Here is a 17,880-nt window from a genome sequence, read left to right on the forward strand (position 1 = left end):
CAGTTCTTTTTCTTCTAGGCACATCTCTATCCATACAAAATGCTCTAAATATAGTAAGCTAACTCTTCACTGTGGAGACTGAAGTGACAGAGGGAGGATGGCTTCTTCCTTCCCCCACTTTTTTTTTTTTAAATTTTTCACATGCAGAGAAAGAAAGAATTTGCAGGACAGCCATGTTCATGTGAGGATAAGAGTACGCTTGGTTATTTTCAGACGCACACTTCCATCTTTGCTCTGCTGACAAGTGAGCAAGGAGTTGATCAGAGAGAAAATGGAGTGAAAAGTCTAAAACAATGGGAGCTGACTGTATGGAGACAGCACATCTCCTCAAGGAATGCCTTCCCCCTCTGTACATAACAACACAGAGATCACAAAGCATTGTGTAGGGTGGTCACCCACTGTCCTTTGCATCCTGCACTCATACACCAGGTCACTGCCCATGAAGAGTTACATATGTACTTAGCTGTCAGTGTTACTTGGATGGGTGGAACTATGCCAGCATCTCACAAACAAGCAATTCAGCCTCAAACTAACTTCAACTCCAGCTAAATTCAACATGAACCACAGCTAGACAGCTTTGAAAATCTCATTCCTATTAACACGGTCACCTAAAAGCATCTCATCTATCAAACTCTATTCCCTACCAGGCTTTTGGGTTTTATTTGTTTATGGCTATAGAGGTGTCTTACTGTAGGCAAGAAAAACCTAGCTCCTTCATTTTGACTGATAAAGAAGGAGCACTTGCTCAATTTCAGGATCAACTTCACATTAGAACTAATGATAAATTCAGAAAATGAACCTAGAATAATGAGAAGGGACAAGGACATGGGGAGTGTGGTGGCCAAGAAATAACACCCCAAAACACATGCAAAACACGCAGAGAAAAGGAACTATACAAACCTCAGAGCCTGGTGTCTACAGGAGCCTTTACAAACACTATACAAACAGCTTATCAGTACAGTCCTCACAAAGAACACAAAAGATATAGGTTCTGCCTGTCTGCATTCTGGTTCAAACCATCACTGATCTTCGTGGTTTTACTGCTTTGCTTGTAAGCAGAGCTGCCCTCCCAAGGTTAAAAGGACTTCCAGGTCCCCACAGAACATGCCGGCAGTACAAACTGCCACCTGCCGGCAGAACTGCCTTAGTACCCGAACACCCAAATCCCACAGGACATTTTGCCAGCCAGTTTCCTGCTTTCAGCCCACTCCTGTAAGCGGAAAAACAATCACTCACAAACCCAGCCCTGCCAGAAGCCATGCGAGGGTCAGGGCTCTGATCAAGAAGGGGTGTGCCAGAACACACAAGTCATGACAGAAAAGATCACAAGAAAACCACCCAGAGACAGTATCATCCCCAGAGCACAGTGCCCCTGAGTTGCAGTCCTGATGGCAGCCAACACCTTGAAAACAGCACAAAGTCGCTGTGCCACCCAGAAATGTCTCCTCTGAGCAGAGGGAAACAATGGCTAAACAAAAGTAATGTGTGCAGCAAAACAACTCCACTCTGGGTGTGACCTTAGGGAAGTGCTGGGCTGCTTGGCAACCTTCAAAACACAAGTTTTGGTCATCAGGTTGTATCACATGCCTACCCTCAGTATCTTCCAGGAAACTCCACCACATAAAACCCCAGCAGCTGGTGCTCAGCCCACAGCCAGAAAGGGGCAGTCTAAATATCATCTCCTTCTTAAACACAAACAAAGCAAACAAAAGAAAAAGCCAAAATATGGCTCAGTAGCACTCTCAGGCAAATCTCTCACTTCTGGCCAAAGAACTAAAACATCGTAACTTGTCACTACCTTTTGAAGCAGCTGAGAAAACAGAAGTAGATACAAGCACAGTAACAAAAAGAGACAAGAGAAACAAGGAAATGCTGAAGAAAGCTGGAAGAATAAAGAAATCTACTACGTTACTTCGTGGGACCACATACTCCTCTCTTTGGTTTTCAGTCCTGTCCTATTTCCCACACACATATTACACTCACCCTTGACACTTAGCTCTCTCAGAGTTTTTCAAGTTCCCCTGTTTAAAATCTTTGAGAATGGACAGTCAATAAATAACAATTCCAAAGAACAAAAACACAATACCTGCATAGGGTGACTTCCAGTGCTGGCTCCATACTAGTTAAGTAAAAGGTTCTCTGCAGACAAGGGCTACAGCATGGAGGCTAAAGTCCAGCCACATGGAACGCAAGAAATCGAAGTTCGTCAAGTTGAGGCTATTCCATGCCAAATACCAGAAGATTTTTGACTGCTAATTTTGCTCCCTGTGACACTGAGATTAGCCACCTAATCTAGATCAACAAGCAATCAGGAGGCCATGACTACATTAGCATTCTCCTTTTTCAGAAGACCCACAAGCCTAACCATATTCCAATGATAGAAGCCAGAAGGACGGTCTCTCTCTAAATGTTTTTCCAGCAGATATTTCCTGGCTGCTTGTAACAGCCCAATAACCTCATCTTCCCCATGCTTTCTGTCCATGTAGACAGTGATGGAATGAACTCATCATTATCACTACAAACAGATCCACATAAAAATTAAAAGCAGAGGGAAGAAAGTTCTACCAGACATTATTGGCTGCTACTGACATTACTGAAGAGGAAAACATGACCTGTAGTCATCCATTATTTGAGTTCTATAGGCCCACAAAGACACAGTCATTATGTATTGACTGAGGTCTACAATTACAAGTACTTCTTGAGCTTTATTTAACAATTACATGTACATGTAAGAGCAATAGGCAAAACCCCAGGACTTACCATATTCCTATTCAAAGTCAATTCTAGGATGCTCAGAATGTACTGAAACGGTACTGAAGTCTTTCAAATAATACTGCTGAACTCAGGACGTGTTTCAACGTAAAGCAAGTAGTTAGCTTCTCAGGCAAAAAAAACCTAAAATTAAATCCAGTTCACTGATTTGTCCAAAGAAAAAGACAGCCTTAGCATCTTTACACATCTGAAGTCTCACTACTGGCTGCAAAGCCAAATAACTGGAAGAAAAGCCCTTCAACATGAAAGCTGTCTCATACCTCTAAAACTCAGACTCCTCAAATAGCCACGGCAGCTTCTGTAACTTGACTGGTATGGCATGACATGATGTGAAATTACAAGTTCTGCTGCACCTTTAACCAAAGTTGTTTAAGCAGTGGCTCTTCTGCCTCTGAACATGGAAAAAACTGCACAAAATCCTTCCAAACTGCACAAAATGGCTTCCACGGGAAAACAAAAGATTCCATGCCAACCTCTTTTTGGCTTGGCCAAACACACCTGCTAAAGACAGGATAAAGTTGAGAATGTCAAAGCTAACAAAGATGAAACCCCACAGTTACAATGTGAGGAATGCCACTGTTTAGCAGGCTGAAGTCTCCCTGCTTTCATTCCATCCTACATACACACTCCTGCTACGAATAAAACCTGAGACAGATTTGATGGTTTGGTCCATTAAAGTATTAGGACCCTACAGTACACAGTCATAAATTTAAATCAACTTTGCTTTAAATTAAGGTATGGAAATATTTCCCCCTGTAGATAAATGCACCCATAGTAATGATTTTTACATTAAACAGAAAATAAAAGGAAACTCTGCTACCATGGCTATTCTTTTAGACTAAGAACAAAAGCTATTCATGTACCAAAGTCATGCTGGCAACGCACTGTTCAGCAGCAGTAAGAATAAACACATTCATTAACCATTAGGATCTTCCAGCTGCCAAGAGAGACTGCAAATGTCTCAAAAACCCATTGATAAATTACTGAGTACGAAAACCCTGAAAAGCAATTGTCCTGCTTTTCCTTGTTGTTCAGCCCAGCTACAAAATGTGCCAGCCACTAAACAACGGCTGTCAACAAAGCTTTCACAGAACCACAAACAAAACATGAGAATTAAATCTTATGTAGCTTGCTCTTTACAGATGCTTACTTTAAGTGAAGAATGTGTTGCTTCATTATGGACACACACACATACATTGAGGGAGAAAGGTAAAGCTGAACTTCATGTGTTATGGAACTAAATTATGGAATGAAAGCTATTTTCACATATTTAAATGCACCAATAATCAAATGTAGCTATTTAGTCTTCCTCACTATTCATTGCACCTCAACAGGAAAACAAAAAATGCAAACCAAAAAAAACCCCAAAAAATCTACTAGGCACTTGTCTTCAGTACTTTCTCCAAAGAACAAACCCAGAACATTCATCAGCACTTACTGCTTTCATGCACCACTACCTTGAATAAAGTACATATTTAGGAACGATAAGTGCTTCTCAAAACAAGGGAAATCTAAGAAGAATGCCTTTAAAAATGTCACACTGGACATTTAATTCCAACAGTTGCTTTCATAGTGATTTCAGAAATGACAGTTTACACTAAAAAACATGGATCATATTAGAAAGCATAAATAAGTAAGAGAGCTATATAAGGAAGCACAGCAAAATTCTGCTTAAGGGAATATCAACCAACAACCATGAAACCACAAATAGACAATCCTTGATAAAATAAAAACATATGACCAAGATACAGATTAAGAGGTAGTGTGACAACCTGACCCAGGAGAGGAATCAGAAAAAAGCACCAGGTAACTTGAAAAGGATTAAGAGCTGGATAGCAAATGTGGGAGGGTATGAGGTGGGGGGGAGAATCTGCGTGAAGTTGACTGAGAATGTACCAAAAGCCAGACATAAAATTCAAAATAGAGGCAATGATGCAGCAGGCACAGAGAATAAGATCATTTTGTCAGACTATGCTAGACAGAAATAGTCAGACTCATAAAATTGTTCTAGTAATGCCGAGGGAGCTATCTCATGTTAACAGGACTGGCATTTTCAGAATGCTTTAGAGAAAGGAAGATTGTTCAGAATTTAGCAATCTCTGCTTTCAGTAGCGTCAGGAAAGAAGGAGAAGAGACCAAAACTAGATCATGCTTACAGGATGAGACTGGTGACAATAACTTACAATAAAGCAAATGGGCTGAGGAAAGGACCAACATTCTCATAGTTTATTTAAAGGAGAGATTAAGACAGCTGGGAGAGGAGTAGACAGGGATGTAAAAACGATGAAGATTTTTCAAAATCATGAAGATAAATTCAAAAAGGGAAAGAACAACTGATATTCACCAAAATCCTGCATAACTAGGGCAAATACTGACAGAAACTGCAAGATCAGTGTCACTGCACACAGGAGTAGCAGCCATAAACTTCCAGGGCAAAACAATCAGCAGATCCAGATAAGAAAAAGCTATGGACAGGTTCCAACACTAAATAGTTCTGCATGATGGGAGTACTTATGCTGAGAGCAGACTACTGAGAGTAGCTGAGTACATGATCTCCATACCAGTACCTGCAGTTTCTGGAGTCAGAAACACAGTCCTGAGCCAGCTGGTCCAACACAGCAGAGCATTTCTTGTGCCCTTTGCTTGAGTTCCAGTTCCACCAAGCAGTATTTAACACCTCTCATATTGACAAAACTGAGAAAAATGTGGAAGTCTCACCCCAAACCAGAAGCAGAAAAAGAAGCAAATTCTAGAGCAAGTTATGCTCTACTAAAAGAGAAATGTAACCACAACAGTAAAAGAGAGAGGTAGCCCCAACAGAACTCAGAGAGATTCAAATAACAGGAAGCAATTCAAAATTGTTAATATTTTATCAATACTTTTTTAACCATTTAAAGCTTAGAAGTCAACCAGCAGTCTGTAACAGGTACCAAAACCAACCAGAGCACCCTGTTGAACAGTCTCAGAATGGCAAGCACATAGTGTCTGGTGGTAAATCACACACCTAGAACAGGACAGCCACAGGTACAGCATTCTCCCCATCACCTGCAAAACAACAGTAAAGCAATCTCACAACAACATGTAATACCTAAATCCCTATGGAGTTAATTTAGAGTAATCATGCTTTATCACGCTTGAAACAGAAGGAATAGAAATTCAGCCTTTCAACACAAAACCACATATCTGGGGGGGGGGGGACACACATACAATGGAATGGAAATTCTGTGGGCCATAAGCATGTCTTTTAAAATAAAGCGATTACATAAAGAAATGGTCAGAACACCACCAATTATCTGTAGGATCAGTCAGTTATCAAAATGGGCTGATGTTGCCATGAAGATGGTAATTTGGTGTAAGAGAGAGGAATATCTTTCATATGGGAACATATTTAAAGTCTGAATAAGGATAGAGACAGGATGAAAACCCAGAGAAATCTTTCTGCACCCAAACATTGCTAGGAGATTGTGTGAATGAGACTTGGCAGCAGGAGAAAGTTGGTTTCTCTGGGTGTTAAGACTCCTTTCACTGCAGTCACTGCAGTAACCTACAAGTTACACAACCCACAAGGAAGGTCAAACAATACCAACTCTTCTCACTGACACCTTCCTGCTGAGAAAAAAAGACATTTTGTTTGACCCTTCCAGTAATGTAACTTCATTTTTAGAAATTAAAGAAAAAAAAAAACAAAAACAAAACTTACTTGCTCTAATTGCAAACAAGGACACAGAACAGGTTATTACCACAGAGCATTTCCCAATAATTCAACAGCCCTCAGGAAATTATCCTGAACAGCCAGAAAACACATTCCTACATGTGTTTAGTAAGAGTAATTAGTACAATGAACAAATGAATTATGCAAACTAATGAAGGAGCTGGGCAATTGAAATTACAGTCCATTCATTCTCTCCCTTTCCAGAGAAGGATGAAGGAAACCTACATGGCATATTAAGCAGTTAGCTCTTGAATTACAAAGTACACCATACCAAAATCAATGCAAATAGTGAGTATTCAGACACGCAAAAGCAGACAAAGTTAACTTACTGAAGATGTCTAAGGATTCTGTGTTAAGCGTATTTTAAGAGAAAAAAAATTAAAAATCAAAAAGCCTCACAGAAATATTCTGGCAGTCAGACAGCTATCACAAGAATAATATCCAGTGATATTTGACTTCTGTCCCCACTGTACTCCCTATTTCCAGAGGGACAGGATTTGTCAGACAGCAGGCAACAGATAAAAGGCAATCAGACTAAGATGCTTTTGTAAATCATAAAATTTTGACTACTGACCAATTTAGTGGTACTCTGCTTTTTAATGTCAAGATTACAGCCCTTCCTGCTCTACAAAAAATGGGATGGGCGTGCTGGTGCTTATGGTGGTGGTGTTAGAGAAGAAAACCCTCAACTCCAGATGCTGTTCTCATCAACATGTGACTGAGAGTATTCAGATCTGCACTGCAATTACAGAAAAGACAGACAGACCTTGAAAAGCATTTCCACGCCCTTTCTAGCAAAAAGAACACTAGATGGTGCTACATCCGTATTCCTATCTCTACACTCTCAGAAGATAAGAGCAGCAAAAAAGAAAAGTTAAAAAGAAAAAAAAAAGCCCACGATAGGTGCTTCCCACATGAAGCTGCACCATGCCACTTCCATACAGTGCTGCCCTACTGTCCACCCACCTCAGGGCTTGAGTCTCCTGCTTATTTACCTGCAGGAGCTCCACAATCAATAGCAATAGAAAACTTGAAATCAGACTACATTGAACTTTTCCCCTAAATCTTGCTAACAAAACCTAGAATGAAATACTACAAAACAAAAAATCTGTTACAACCGCTACTGAGTCAATTTTCAGGTTTAGTGTTTAGAAAGTATGTGCTCCACCGTACACAAAGTATGCGTTTTTATTTTTCATAATAACTCTTAAAACATTCACAAACAATTTTTTTCAAGGATTAACTATCCTATTTCATCTGCCCTTCTGTGCTGAAGTCAGCACAGATTCAAATGCATTTACCTGCATAAAGCTTCACTTGCAGCACCTAAGAGTTTTGGATGGTGCTTTAGTATCAAATTCAGTGGGAAAGGTGCTTTTAGGGTGCTGTCCCTCTCTCCTGGCTCAAGGAAATTTTTCACCACACTGGTTTTGTCATCTGGACCCAGCCCTAGAGTGCTTATTGCCTCTGTTATGCCAACAGAATTGCTTTTAGGACACACAATAGGACAACTAGAGAGGTGTGACCTAACTAAAATGTAACTCTCCTCTCCTCTCTGACAAAAAAGCACAGCAAGGAATTCTATCCAGACCAGCTGCCTGAAATACCTCTAGTTGCACTCCCACAGAAATCTGTTCAAGCCCAATTCTGAAATGGTTTGGAGACAAGAAATATTTAAACCAACTCTATATCCAAGAATATAGGCTCAGCACAATGAGAATGTGCAATGCTCTCAGCTACAGTGAATCTGCTCTTGGGTCCCAGCAGAAAAGATGGTGCTGCTGATAGAGAATGCCAAAGTACCTCTCTACTGCCAGCAAATAAAACAGGAAACAAAAACAGTAACAAAAAGAAAAGGAAGCAGCATTAAAAATTCTTTGAGCATCAATGGTCTGGAAAAGTTAAATAGTAAAATGTGCACATCATACAATTTACTATTAGTTATATCAGAGATAACTCCAACTACCATTAGATTGCTGCATACCAGAAAGCATCACCACACTGTGACTCGGTTTCCCATTCTTTTCTGGAATGTCCCCAAGCATTTATTCGCAAGAATTTTTGCAGATAATTTGTACAATAAGCTGTGTTAATTTAAGACTAAAAAAAATATAGATTACCCTGACTGATGAATTGGAACTCTAGGATGAGTCAAGGCTTTGTATCAGAAGAAAAAGTATAGTATATGCAGACTTGATATGAGAATTTTTTTTTCCACAAAACAATTTAAAAATGTAAATAGAGATAACTTGTCAATCAGAACAAAACAAAGTCTTCATGTTAAAGTCTTTGACAATCCTGACAATTCAGTCAAGTATTTATCTTTCAGACTGTTTCAAGGGTATACACTGCATACCTGCACACAAAACTGACAAAGATTTTACAGAGGGAATATGAGACCAATTCCTTACTTCCAGCCTATGCCCTCTGACATCTTTAAAATGCGCAACAAAAAGCTGAAACTCAAAAATCCATAAACACCAAAAAAACCCCCCAAATAACGAAATAATCAACAAAACCACTGCTATTTCTACTGCAAGTCAATCATGTTGTCCTCAGGTCACAAAAAATACAAATCTGACACCACAGAACAGCAAATCCATTTTAAAAAGCAATTTAGGACCGATCTGTAAACAACACTTGGCTGACAGCTAAGCAAGAAGAAAGAGATTCAGAAACTACATCAGGCTTGAAAGAATGTGAAGTAGCAAGAACATGTGCTGGCCTCCATTTAATAAAAACTTTTTAAATGTTAAAAAGTGAGTTTGTCTTGCCTTTCAATAAACCATAATCAAGAAGGCATCTTTATTCATGAAAGAAGCTGGCTGTCCTGGCTTGTTGTAAGAAACAGAAAAACCAAGTTAAATTCCTGTTAACAGGGGAGGGAGGAGAGGGGCTAAAGGGGAGACAGGCCACAGCCAGCAGAATAGATTGTAAGATCCCTCTACAAAGGGCCTGGAAAACAAAGTTATAGTATCAAGAATGCATTTATGTCATGAGCTAGTCTAGTCTACCTAACTACATGGAAGTCAAAAGGATGATCATTTTTGAACTAACCAGTTAAGGAGCTCTAAATCCATGAAAACAAGGAAGGAAGGATGGCAAATAAGTTTGTTTATTCAAACAAAATATTTATTTTATGTAGATGCGTACCTGACAAAGTGACTCCAGTGTTAATCCTGCTGCTTGCCTACCCAAGGAAATCAGGGTGGACTTAAAAGCACCTCTGCCCTTCTTTCTATTTTCTTTTTTTTCAGAATATCAGCCTTTAGTAACTACACAGCTGTTGGGCTGAGCTAAGCTAAGGCATGCTACTAAAGCACCTGCTGGCAGTCAGCATTAGCTAGTTCTCTGATTTGAAGACAATTCTAGAAAGGGCTGACAGTAACTCAGGATAAAAGTATCTGGCTGCCAATTAGAACGGCCTTAGTCTTACTGCTGTTTTTCTCAGACATCTCATTTCTCCCTTCCAAAAACTCAGCTGACTCCTCAAAGACTCCCGAAAGGACTTAGAACTCGTAAAGTCACATAAGGCTAAGAGAAGTCTTACAGCTCAGCTGACAAACCATGGACTTGGAATGAAAGCTGCCTGTCATTTCATGGCCATAACCATGACTAAACTGAGTTACAGTGATTATTCAAACACAAAAAAATTTGGTCAGCTGACCACAACACTAAGAATCTAATTCTATTTAAAATACCATACTTCAACACATATTCCATTTATTTGAATGAATTTATAACAGGGTATTCAACCTTTCATAAAAGCATGCAGAAGAAGCTATTCCATATACATTAACTTTTGCTGTTCCAGAACGAATGTGAAAAAATTAAATGGGTTTGAAAAGCAAAAATATATACCGTAAAAATGTTAGATCCTATTTCTCCAATCCCTATTTCTCACATTCTTCATATAAGAAAGCAATTCTCCTATGAAGATAGAATTCTAAATTATGCTGAACATTAGGACAAGCATTCCATAAACTTTAAGGTGCAGTGTTTCCTTCTCCTCATCCCTGACTTCTGTTATTTTCCAAACAAACTTTCAAATGGTTCAATTTCCTCAGTACCTCAATACAAGAAATTCTACTGTAAACCTGGTTTCACAGCTGTCATTGGTCTGGCCTATTTGCAAGGACCTTAAACATTACGAAGTGCTTTCACTGAAAATCCTGGTGCCTGGGAAATCACTTCTTAAAGAAGAAAAAATGTGCAGAACAGCGGCAGCACCGTTTATGAAGCAGATATCCCACTAAGTGCTTAAGAACAGAAGCTTAACTCTACACCACCACATGCTCACCAAGTTAAAGGATTTGACTGCTTACCAGTAATGGTGCAGGCATCTCTGTACTCTCTGCAGTCTGGCACATCATCTTCCACGCCTTCGCTTACATAGTGCTCCTCGTGAATGCCTGTGTCGCAGGCTAGGACTGCATGGTTCGACAGCTCCGAGGGAGGCACGGTGGCGGCCAAAGTGCAGTCGTGCAAAGCTGTGGCGTCCAGCTTGGCAGGTTTCACAGGCTTGTACAATGTGCCATCAGGGGGACCAGCACTGGAGACCGGGGCTGGCTGGCACAGATGGAACTCCTTGTCTTGGCTAGAGTTGGCTTCAAGAAGTCTGCAGAACACAAAAGGAACAAATGTTCAATTCAAGCCATTCCAAACAGTGTATACCAGGACAGATGGTTTTCTTTTCCTTAAACACTAGTTTAACCTGACAAATTCAGCAAATACTGAAACCCCTACACTCTTCACAGAGCAGCTGCCTATCTCTGCACTTTGCCCAGCAGTGTGCACTCTGCACCTTGCACAGTAGCAAAGTGTCAGTCCTTGTACTGTGTTTTTTACTATCAGCTGATTAAACATCCATATTTTTGCCTATCCCAACTTGCAGTAAGCACAGTCCATTCACCTTGGCTCATTCACCAACTTTCTCCCATGTCAGCCAGGTCAAAGTTTTGTGTAACCCAGCATCTGTATGAGCCAGGTCATACAGACAGGCTGCACATCCCTGGTTGATTTACTGGAACTTTAATAACAACATAATTTGAAATCAAGTGATAGCAAACAAAACAGCAATGATTATAAATTTATACTATAACTGCACTAGACTTTCCTCTCCACTGTACACCCAGCCCCTCACTGACAGACTGGCAGCTGGCACCTCTAGCGTCCTTTACAGAGAACACAGAAAACAAAACTCAAGGTGCCGTGGGTTAAAGGACTGACCACATTGCTGCTCCCCAGTGCCTCAGGCTCAAACTGGGAACGAAGTTCCTCAAGGCTGAATACTGATGTCCCCAGCAAAATGGAATTGGCCAGAGAAGGAATGAAGAAGAGCACATTTCTCCCCAAAACTTAACCAAACATTTTGTATAAGGAGCTAAAGGCACTGCAAAAAATGATGGTATGGTACTGCTTTTGGTTATCATCAGTGTAAGGAAAGATGCAAATGCTCCCTACTGCTAGGAAAGGAAAATATTATCCTGGGATTGCAGAAAAACAGACTTGGGAAAGGACTTGAAAGACTTTATATATATAATAGCTACCACACATAAGCAGCTGCTGAAGAACAAGCCACACAGGAACACCCAGACAATATGGGAAAAACAGGAAGACAGCGAGAAAAAACAATTGCACTGATTTGCAAGCAGCAGGTGGATGCAAGTCCATATGCAAGTGGATCAACAGAACATGCTATGTTCAGTGCTTCACTGAGAACCAGAACAACAGTTTTCTTGAGAATTCTATGTGAAAAAGGCTCTCTCTAATCTCTGGAACATGTCCAGATAATCTTATTTTGCTGTTAAAGTTACACTCAGTATTTCGGCATCTTGTTCTCTGGGATTCCGAGCCAGTAACATTATTGCTCCAACAAAACATGACAGTATTTCTAAAAACTCACTGCAAGACTCAAATATCAGTCTCTTAACTGTCAAGACAAAGATCAGGTGTTTAGACCTTCTGGGAGTAAGCTCCAGAAAAGTCTTGCAACAAAGCTGGAACACTGCACCAGCACCATTTTTCTCTACCTGTTTTTCCCCTTCAGCACAGAAGTTAGAACAAAAAAGCAAAATTCTCTCCCCCTTCTAGAGGGTCTAAACAGGGACACATTTGAACTGGAATCAGAAAGCCATAACTAGAAAACAGATGGGCAATATTAACTCTTGGAAAACACCCTTACACATAAAATAAAATTTCATTAAGTTTTCCTCAATTACAATGATTCCTGCATGGTATCATTTAACCTGGAAATACTTCTCACACTCAGAGACTCAAAAACTTTATTTTGTAAGGACTGTAACAGCTAAGGGAGACACTAAATCAAATGATAAATTTATACTATACCCTAATAAAAATGAAACTGTACTGTGGCAGCTGAAGGAAGAGAAAGTTTCACTCGAGTGCTCTAACAGAAAGTGTTATGGTTCCCCTGCAGAGCATCCATTATTCCTGCACTATCACAGTACATACTGAAAAGAACAATAGGGTTACTTGTACTGTTTACTTTTAAAATGGTCCTCTTTCAAGTGGCTCCTTAGAAATAACTAGAGGGAGATTACTGATATTAAAAATTAGTTGCTCAAATGAAGTTGGAATCAAAATGCAAATCTTAATTTTGCCCTCTGCACTAAAGACAGAAACAGTTTAAGCTATAAACAAGAAAAAGTACTGGAAATGCACAGACTGATTAGATGGGCTCAATTTTGTTCTAGCTGCTGCCACATATCTGTGAATTACATTTGTTTTGGGAAACTGTTAGATAAGTCTGTTGTTATGAACAAGGCCTTGACTAGGATTAAATAAATAAAAGTTTCAACAGCATTTTTCAGCTTTTCTTGCCCTCCTCTCCCCTCTTTTCCAGGCCCTGCCTTAGCAACCTCAGGAAGCCAGTAAGAAAACAGCACTCCTGATTGAAATAACACTGATAACCAAGGTGTGATTTGTCTGCAGCCTTCAAGTGAGTTCTGGGAATTAAGGATCTTGTAACTTTTCTGAAGAAATTACATCCAACATCTGACATACCTGGCCAACATTTCTGACTCTCTCCCACACAATCCTCATCAAAAATACTTCTGACCAGAACATAACATTCCAATTTGCATTAGAAGTTTGTGTTGAATGAGTTTCACCTCTTAACATTCACTCCACTAAGGCCCCATGGAACCAGTTCTCCCCCTCCTGTAAGCTCCACCCCAACCCTTGGCTCTGCTAAGAGTAAACAGAGATACACATCCAGAAACAAAAGTCATCAATGCTCTTCCTTCACATAAACTGTTTCACTGTTGGCGCTTATGGAAACTAGAGAAAATAAGCTGCAAAGAAGGAACAAAAGCTAAACCTCCCAAAATTCACAACAGTCAGTCTGCCTGGTCTACTACAGAAACACATGGAGCATCTACATGAGAAAGTCAAGTTCAGGTTTAAGGAAGAGAATTTGCCTTGATCTTAAAATCTTGTATCATGGAGGAAAGGAAGCCAGCATAAATGTGTGTGTCTGCTTCCTTTCAGACTTATTAAAGATTGTCAGTTTTCATTTAACATAGGGGAGAAACGTTGTTCACTCTTTTAAAACCTACAGATGCACTGTTTGCATGGCATGTCTTGCAAGGCAAATATTGCCACCTAATCCAGGCAGTGCACACTTGTCCTTTAAACTTCTATATAAGTCTTCCTATTGCAGAAAATTAAAAAAACCTGCAGCTGAACACTATTTACCAGATTGTCAAAACAGTCATAAAGAGAAATGGACATGGTAGTTACTGTCCGCAGAAAATACACAATATTAATATTATTCTTTAGTCAGTATCACCTGCACATGCAATATTTGTAAAGATGATGGTACAAATTATTATTGAACTCCTTGGTATTCACTCCTCCTGAGATACAAATGAGGATAGAAATAATTATCATAGTTTTGTACTTAATCTGGCATCCAAACAAGTGCAGACTTTGTAAATCAGATTATAACTTTTCTTAATGAAAATTCAACACATTTCATTCTTTCTACTGTGTACATAAACAGAAGCCTGCATATAGGATTTAAGTAACTCATATCCTACCTAATATGACATAATTCAGCTTTTGCCTCAGTATGGTAAAAGCTATATTGGACCTTTGGCTGTATTGTGCCATTTCTCCCAGTCTAAATACAATGAAAGTTTGAGGCCAATAGACAGATGTGGAACTAAAGAAATATTTAATTTGGAATGTTTGAACAAATTTCTTCAGTGTAAAGCTGTTTGCTGAAAGAGCAAAATTCCCTAAAGTTTATCATCTATATCTTTTTAACAAAGGTCATTCTTCTCTGAAAAAAACCTAATATGTCAGTTGTTTGTTGAAAGGCAATTATTCCAACCTTGTACCTTGTTAGAGTGATGAACAAGTACAAAGACTTGCTCCTGCACACCACTTCTGAAGAATGCCCAGATTTGCCTAAATGAATGCCTAAAACAGAGTACTGGCATGATTACTATACTAAGACCTTAAATTCTACATACAGCCAACACCTCTGCAATCTAGTAGCACATCCACACAACAGACTGGACTATGACTGCAACGTAACCAAGACTTGATGAAGAAGTACATTGGGTACTGACTGCAGTGTACCTGTGGCAGCCCAGATTACAAAAGGCAAGTCAGGAACTGAGCTGTGATTAATCAGCACTGTGTCCCACAAAAAAAAAAAAAAAAAAAAAAAAAAAAAAAAAAAAAAAAAAAAAAAAAATCCAGCTTTGCCAGTTATCTAGGCAAAGCAGTTCAAAGCTAACAGACACATTTACATTAAACAACAGCCAAAATTTGATGGTTTTGAGGCAGAGGGGAAAAAAAATCTCCACAACAGTCAGCCATTTCTGGGTTCTGGACATGAAAAGAAATTTGTTCATTTTTTCTTTGTTGTCTGTTTTATGGGGAAAGGGTTGAGTTTCCTACATTACAAATTTCATATACAAGCAAATAAAATAAACTGCTTGCTTTTTCACTGCCATTTGAGATTAAGCTTTTCTGTATTCAGCACTAAACACAACTTAGCTCTGAATCTAAATACTCAAATGACTTTAAGTAATCTTTCTTCCTCCATCAAAAGCAGAAAAAGATACAGAGATATTCAGCCATGCGCTTACCTAGTTATCCATAACTTTGCAGCATTATTCTTACCACCATCTTGGATTGTAGCAACAGTAATTTACTGTAGTCACAAAACATCTAGAACTCTTAATGTGCAACCCAAGAGCCACATGCTGGACCCTTTGGTGATTATTAAGCTTTGAACCATTTTTAATTATCCAGCTCAGATTTTGTGATTCAATACCACTTTTATTCAATAGTTTAAAATGGCAACTGGGACACTCTGAACGTCTGCCAATTTAAAGAAATACTTCCTTAAGAGAGGGGAAAAAAAAAATCTTTCCAGAACATCTGACTACAATCTTCCAGGTCATCATTTTGCTATGCATTCTCTCATATGTAATTCAACTGTGCTGTTTGGTTTAGAGAAGAAGCAAAACCATTTACTGTGAGCTGGCTGGTTTTGCATAACAGCTCTGGTACATACAAATAATCAATTCCCTTTTGAGTAAGAATCTGAAAACTCTGCAGCAAGATGCACTTCAAACGCTACTTGCAGTCTCACAGAGACAGAAAACTTCAGGTAGCCCCATGGGCTACATCACTGACAAGGCATCTGGCATGTACCTATTAAATTTTGTCCTCCAAGAAGCTTCAAACTGCACGGGTAAGAGGGGACATTCAGCCCAAGGTAACAGGCTAAATCTAATCTAAAGTAACCCCTTCAAATCAGTAGTGAAGATTTATGAAACTTCAGTTGCTGATCTAGCTTCAGTAACTAGATCAGTGTTTTGATCTAGTTACTCACCCCTACTGACCAAAGTATTTGCTAATTTAGACAGAACCACAAGATATCAAGGCATTGAGAGAGCTTTGTACTCTTCACATCTGCCTGGAGCTTCAGAGCCCTAATCCTGTATTCTCATTTACTAATTCACTAATTCTCATTTACTAAGTACTAACTGCTGCTTAAATACATCAGAGGGTTTTAGAATGTGCAAGTTCCACTCTTTTATGTACTTGAAAGAGTCCCACCAGAAATATCCTTCCTTGTTTTGTGCATCACGTTATAAATCTACTAAGCACCTCTGTTTTAAACAAAGTCTGGTAAGTTTTACTAAGCTGTTTAAAAAGAATCCTCAAGGTTCTTATCTACCCCCCACCAAAATAAAATTCTTCAGATGCAAAATGCTCCATGTAGACACTGAAGCAAATCAAAGCTATGTATGTCTTTATATGTCTGTCAACAAGATTAATATGCTCACCTACCCTTGTTGTTTGGGAAAATAATCAACTGAAGCAACTTAGAATTGCTTTAAGTATCCAAATTCTTATTTCTTTCATTTTTAATCTGTAAATTTTGCTTTTTTAAATTTAAAAACAATTTCTTCATTAAGTGGGTGGGTTCATAAGCCAGTCAAAATGCCTTCTTCCATTTAATTAAATACATGTTGTCAGATCTTGAAAAAACAGCCATTTGCAGAAGGTCTGGCTTTTACACGCACACATGTGCACACACACACATAAACGTTCACTGTTTAACTTTTAGATAAAGGCTGAATATGGTCCCAAATAATTTACTGAGTTGTTTTTATTATGTGCTGTAGTATATTCCCTCTTATAAACCATGGGGGTTAGCTTCTGCTAAGAAGCTGCCTATTGAACATGCAGAATGCTGACTGCTTAGTTAAAACCTCTAACTCAAGGGACCTAAAAGTCTAGGCATCATAGATGTAGAATGTGAGAAGCACCTGATTTACTTTCAGACACTTTATATAATTCTGCATTTCTCATGTTACAAGAGTTCCAACAATTTTACAGTAAAAACTAAAGGGACAAACATCTTGGACAACTCCAGACCATAACCTTATCCAAAATTTTAAAGCTAGTCAAGGTCCTTTTAATCAAACTTCTTGCTTAAGTTTCCTAGCTTTATAGGACATTCAGATCATATTCCACACTTTTTGTTAGTTTTGGATTTTTTCTCCTTCACAGTGGAGTTAGGAATGCTTTGACATAGCCAAATGCAATCTTTCAGAAAAGTATCAACACCCAGTGTTAATGCCACATGCTCTGAAGGATCTTCTCAAGGTATATGCCTGCTGAGGAAAGGTTTTTCTGCCTGTGAAACTATAAAAAATGTTTTGAAGCTAAAGAGCTGTAGGGTTTCTAAAATCACTTTTATAAAGCCTCATAATGAACATGTACTAAGCTGATGAAGGCATCCAAAACCAGAACAATACCTGGTTAACTGCCAGTGGCATGGTAATGTAATTTAGAATAAAAAAGTCACCACATGAGAATAAAAGACAGAATAGTAGCAGCAA

At 39.0% G+C, this 17,880-nt stretch overlaps 1 protein-coding gene across 9 annotated transcripts in view; it reads right to left on the minus strand.

Annotated features, from left to right (window-relative positions):
* TRAK1 (trafficking kinesin protein 1) overlaps positions 1–17,880 on the minus strand; it is a 126,710-nt gene that overhangs the window by 70,160 nt on the left and 38,670 nt on the right. For all 9 annotated transcript variants that reach the window (XR_009486722.1, XR_009486724.1, XM_059848064.1 and 6 more), the window contains exon 2: positions 10,810–11,102. Coding sequence is in view for 6 of the 9 variants with exons in the window: in XM_059848055.1 (XP_059704038.1) it covers positions 10,810–11,102 (293 nt within the window). In the remaining 3 variants the exon portion in view is untranslated. The remainder of the gene's footprint in view (positions 1–10,809; positions 11,103–17,880) is intronic.

The sequence above is a fragment of the Haemorhous mexicanus genome, chromosome 1, assembly GCF_027477595.1.
Source record: "Haemorhous mexicanus isolate bHaeMex1 chromosome 1, bHaeMex1.pri, whole genome shotgun sequence".
Classification (NCBI taxonomy): Eukaryota; Metazoa; Chordata; class Aves; order Passeriformes; family Fringillidae; genus Haemorhous; species Haemorhous mexicanus.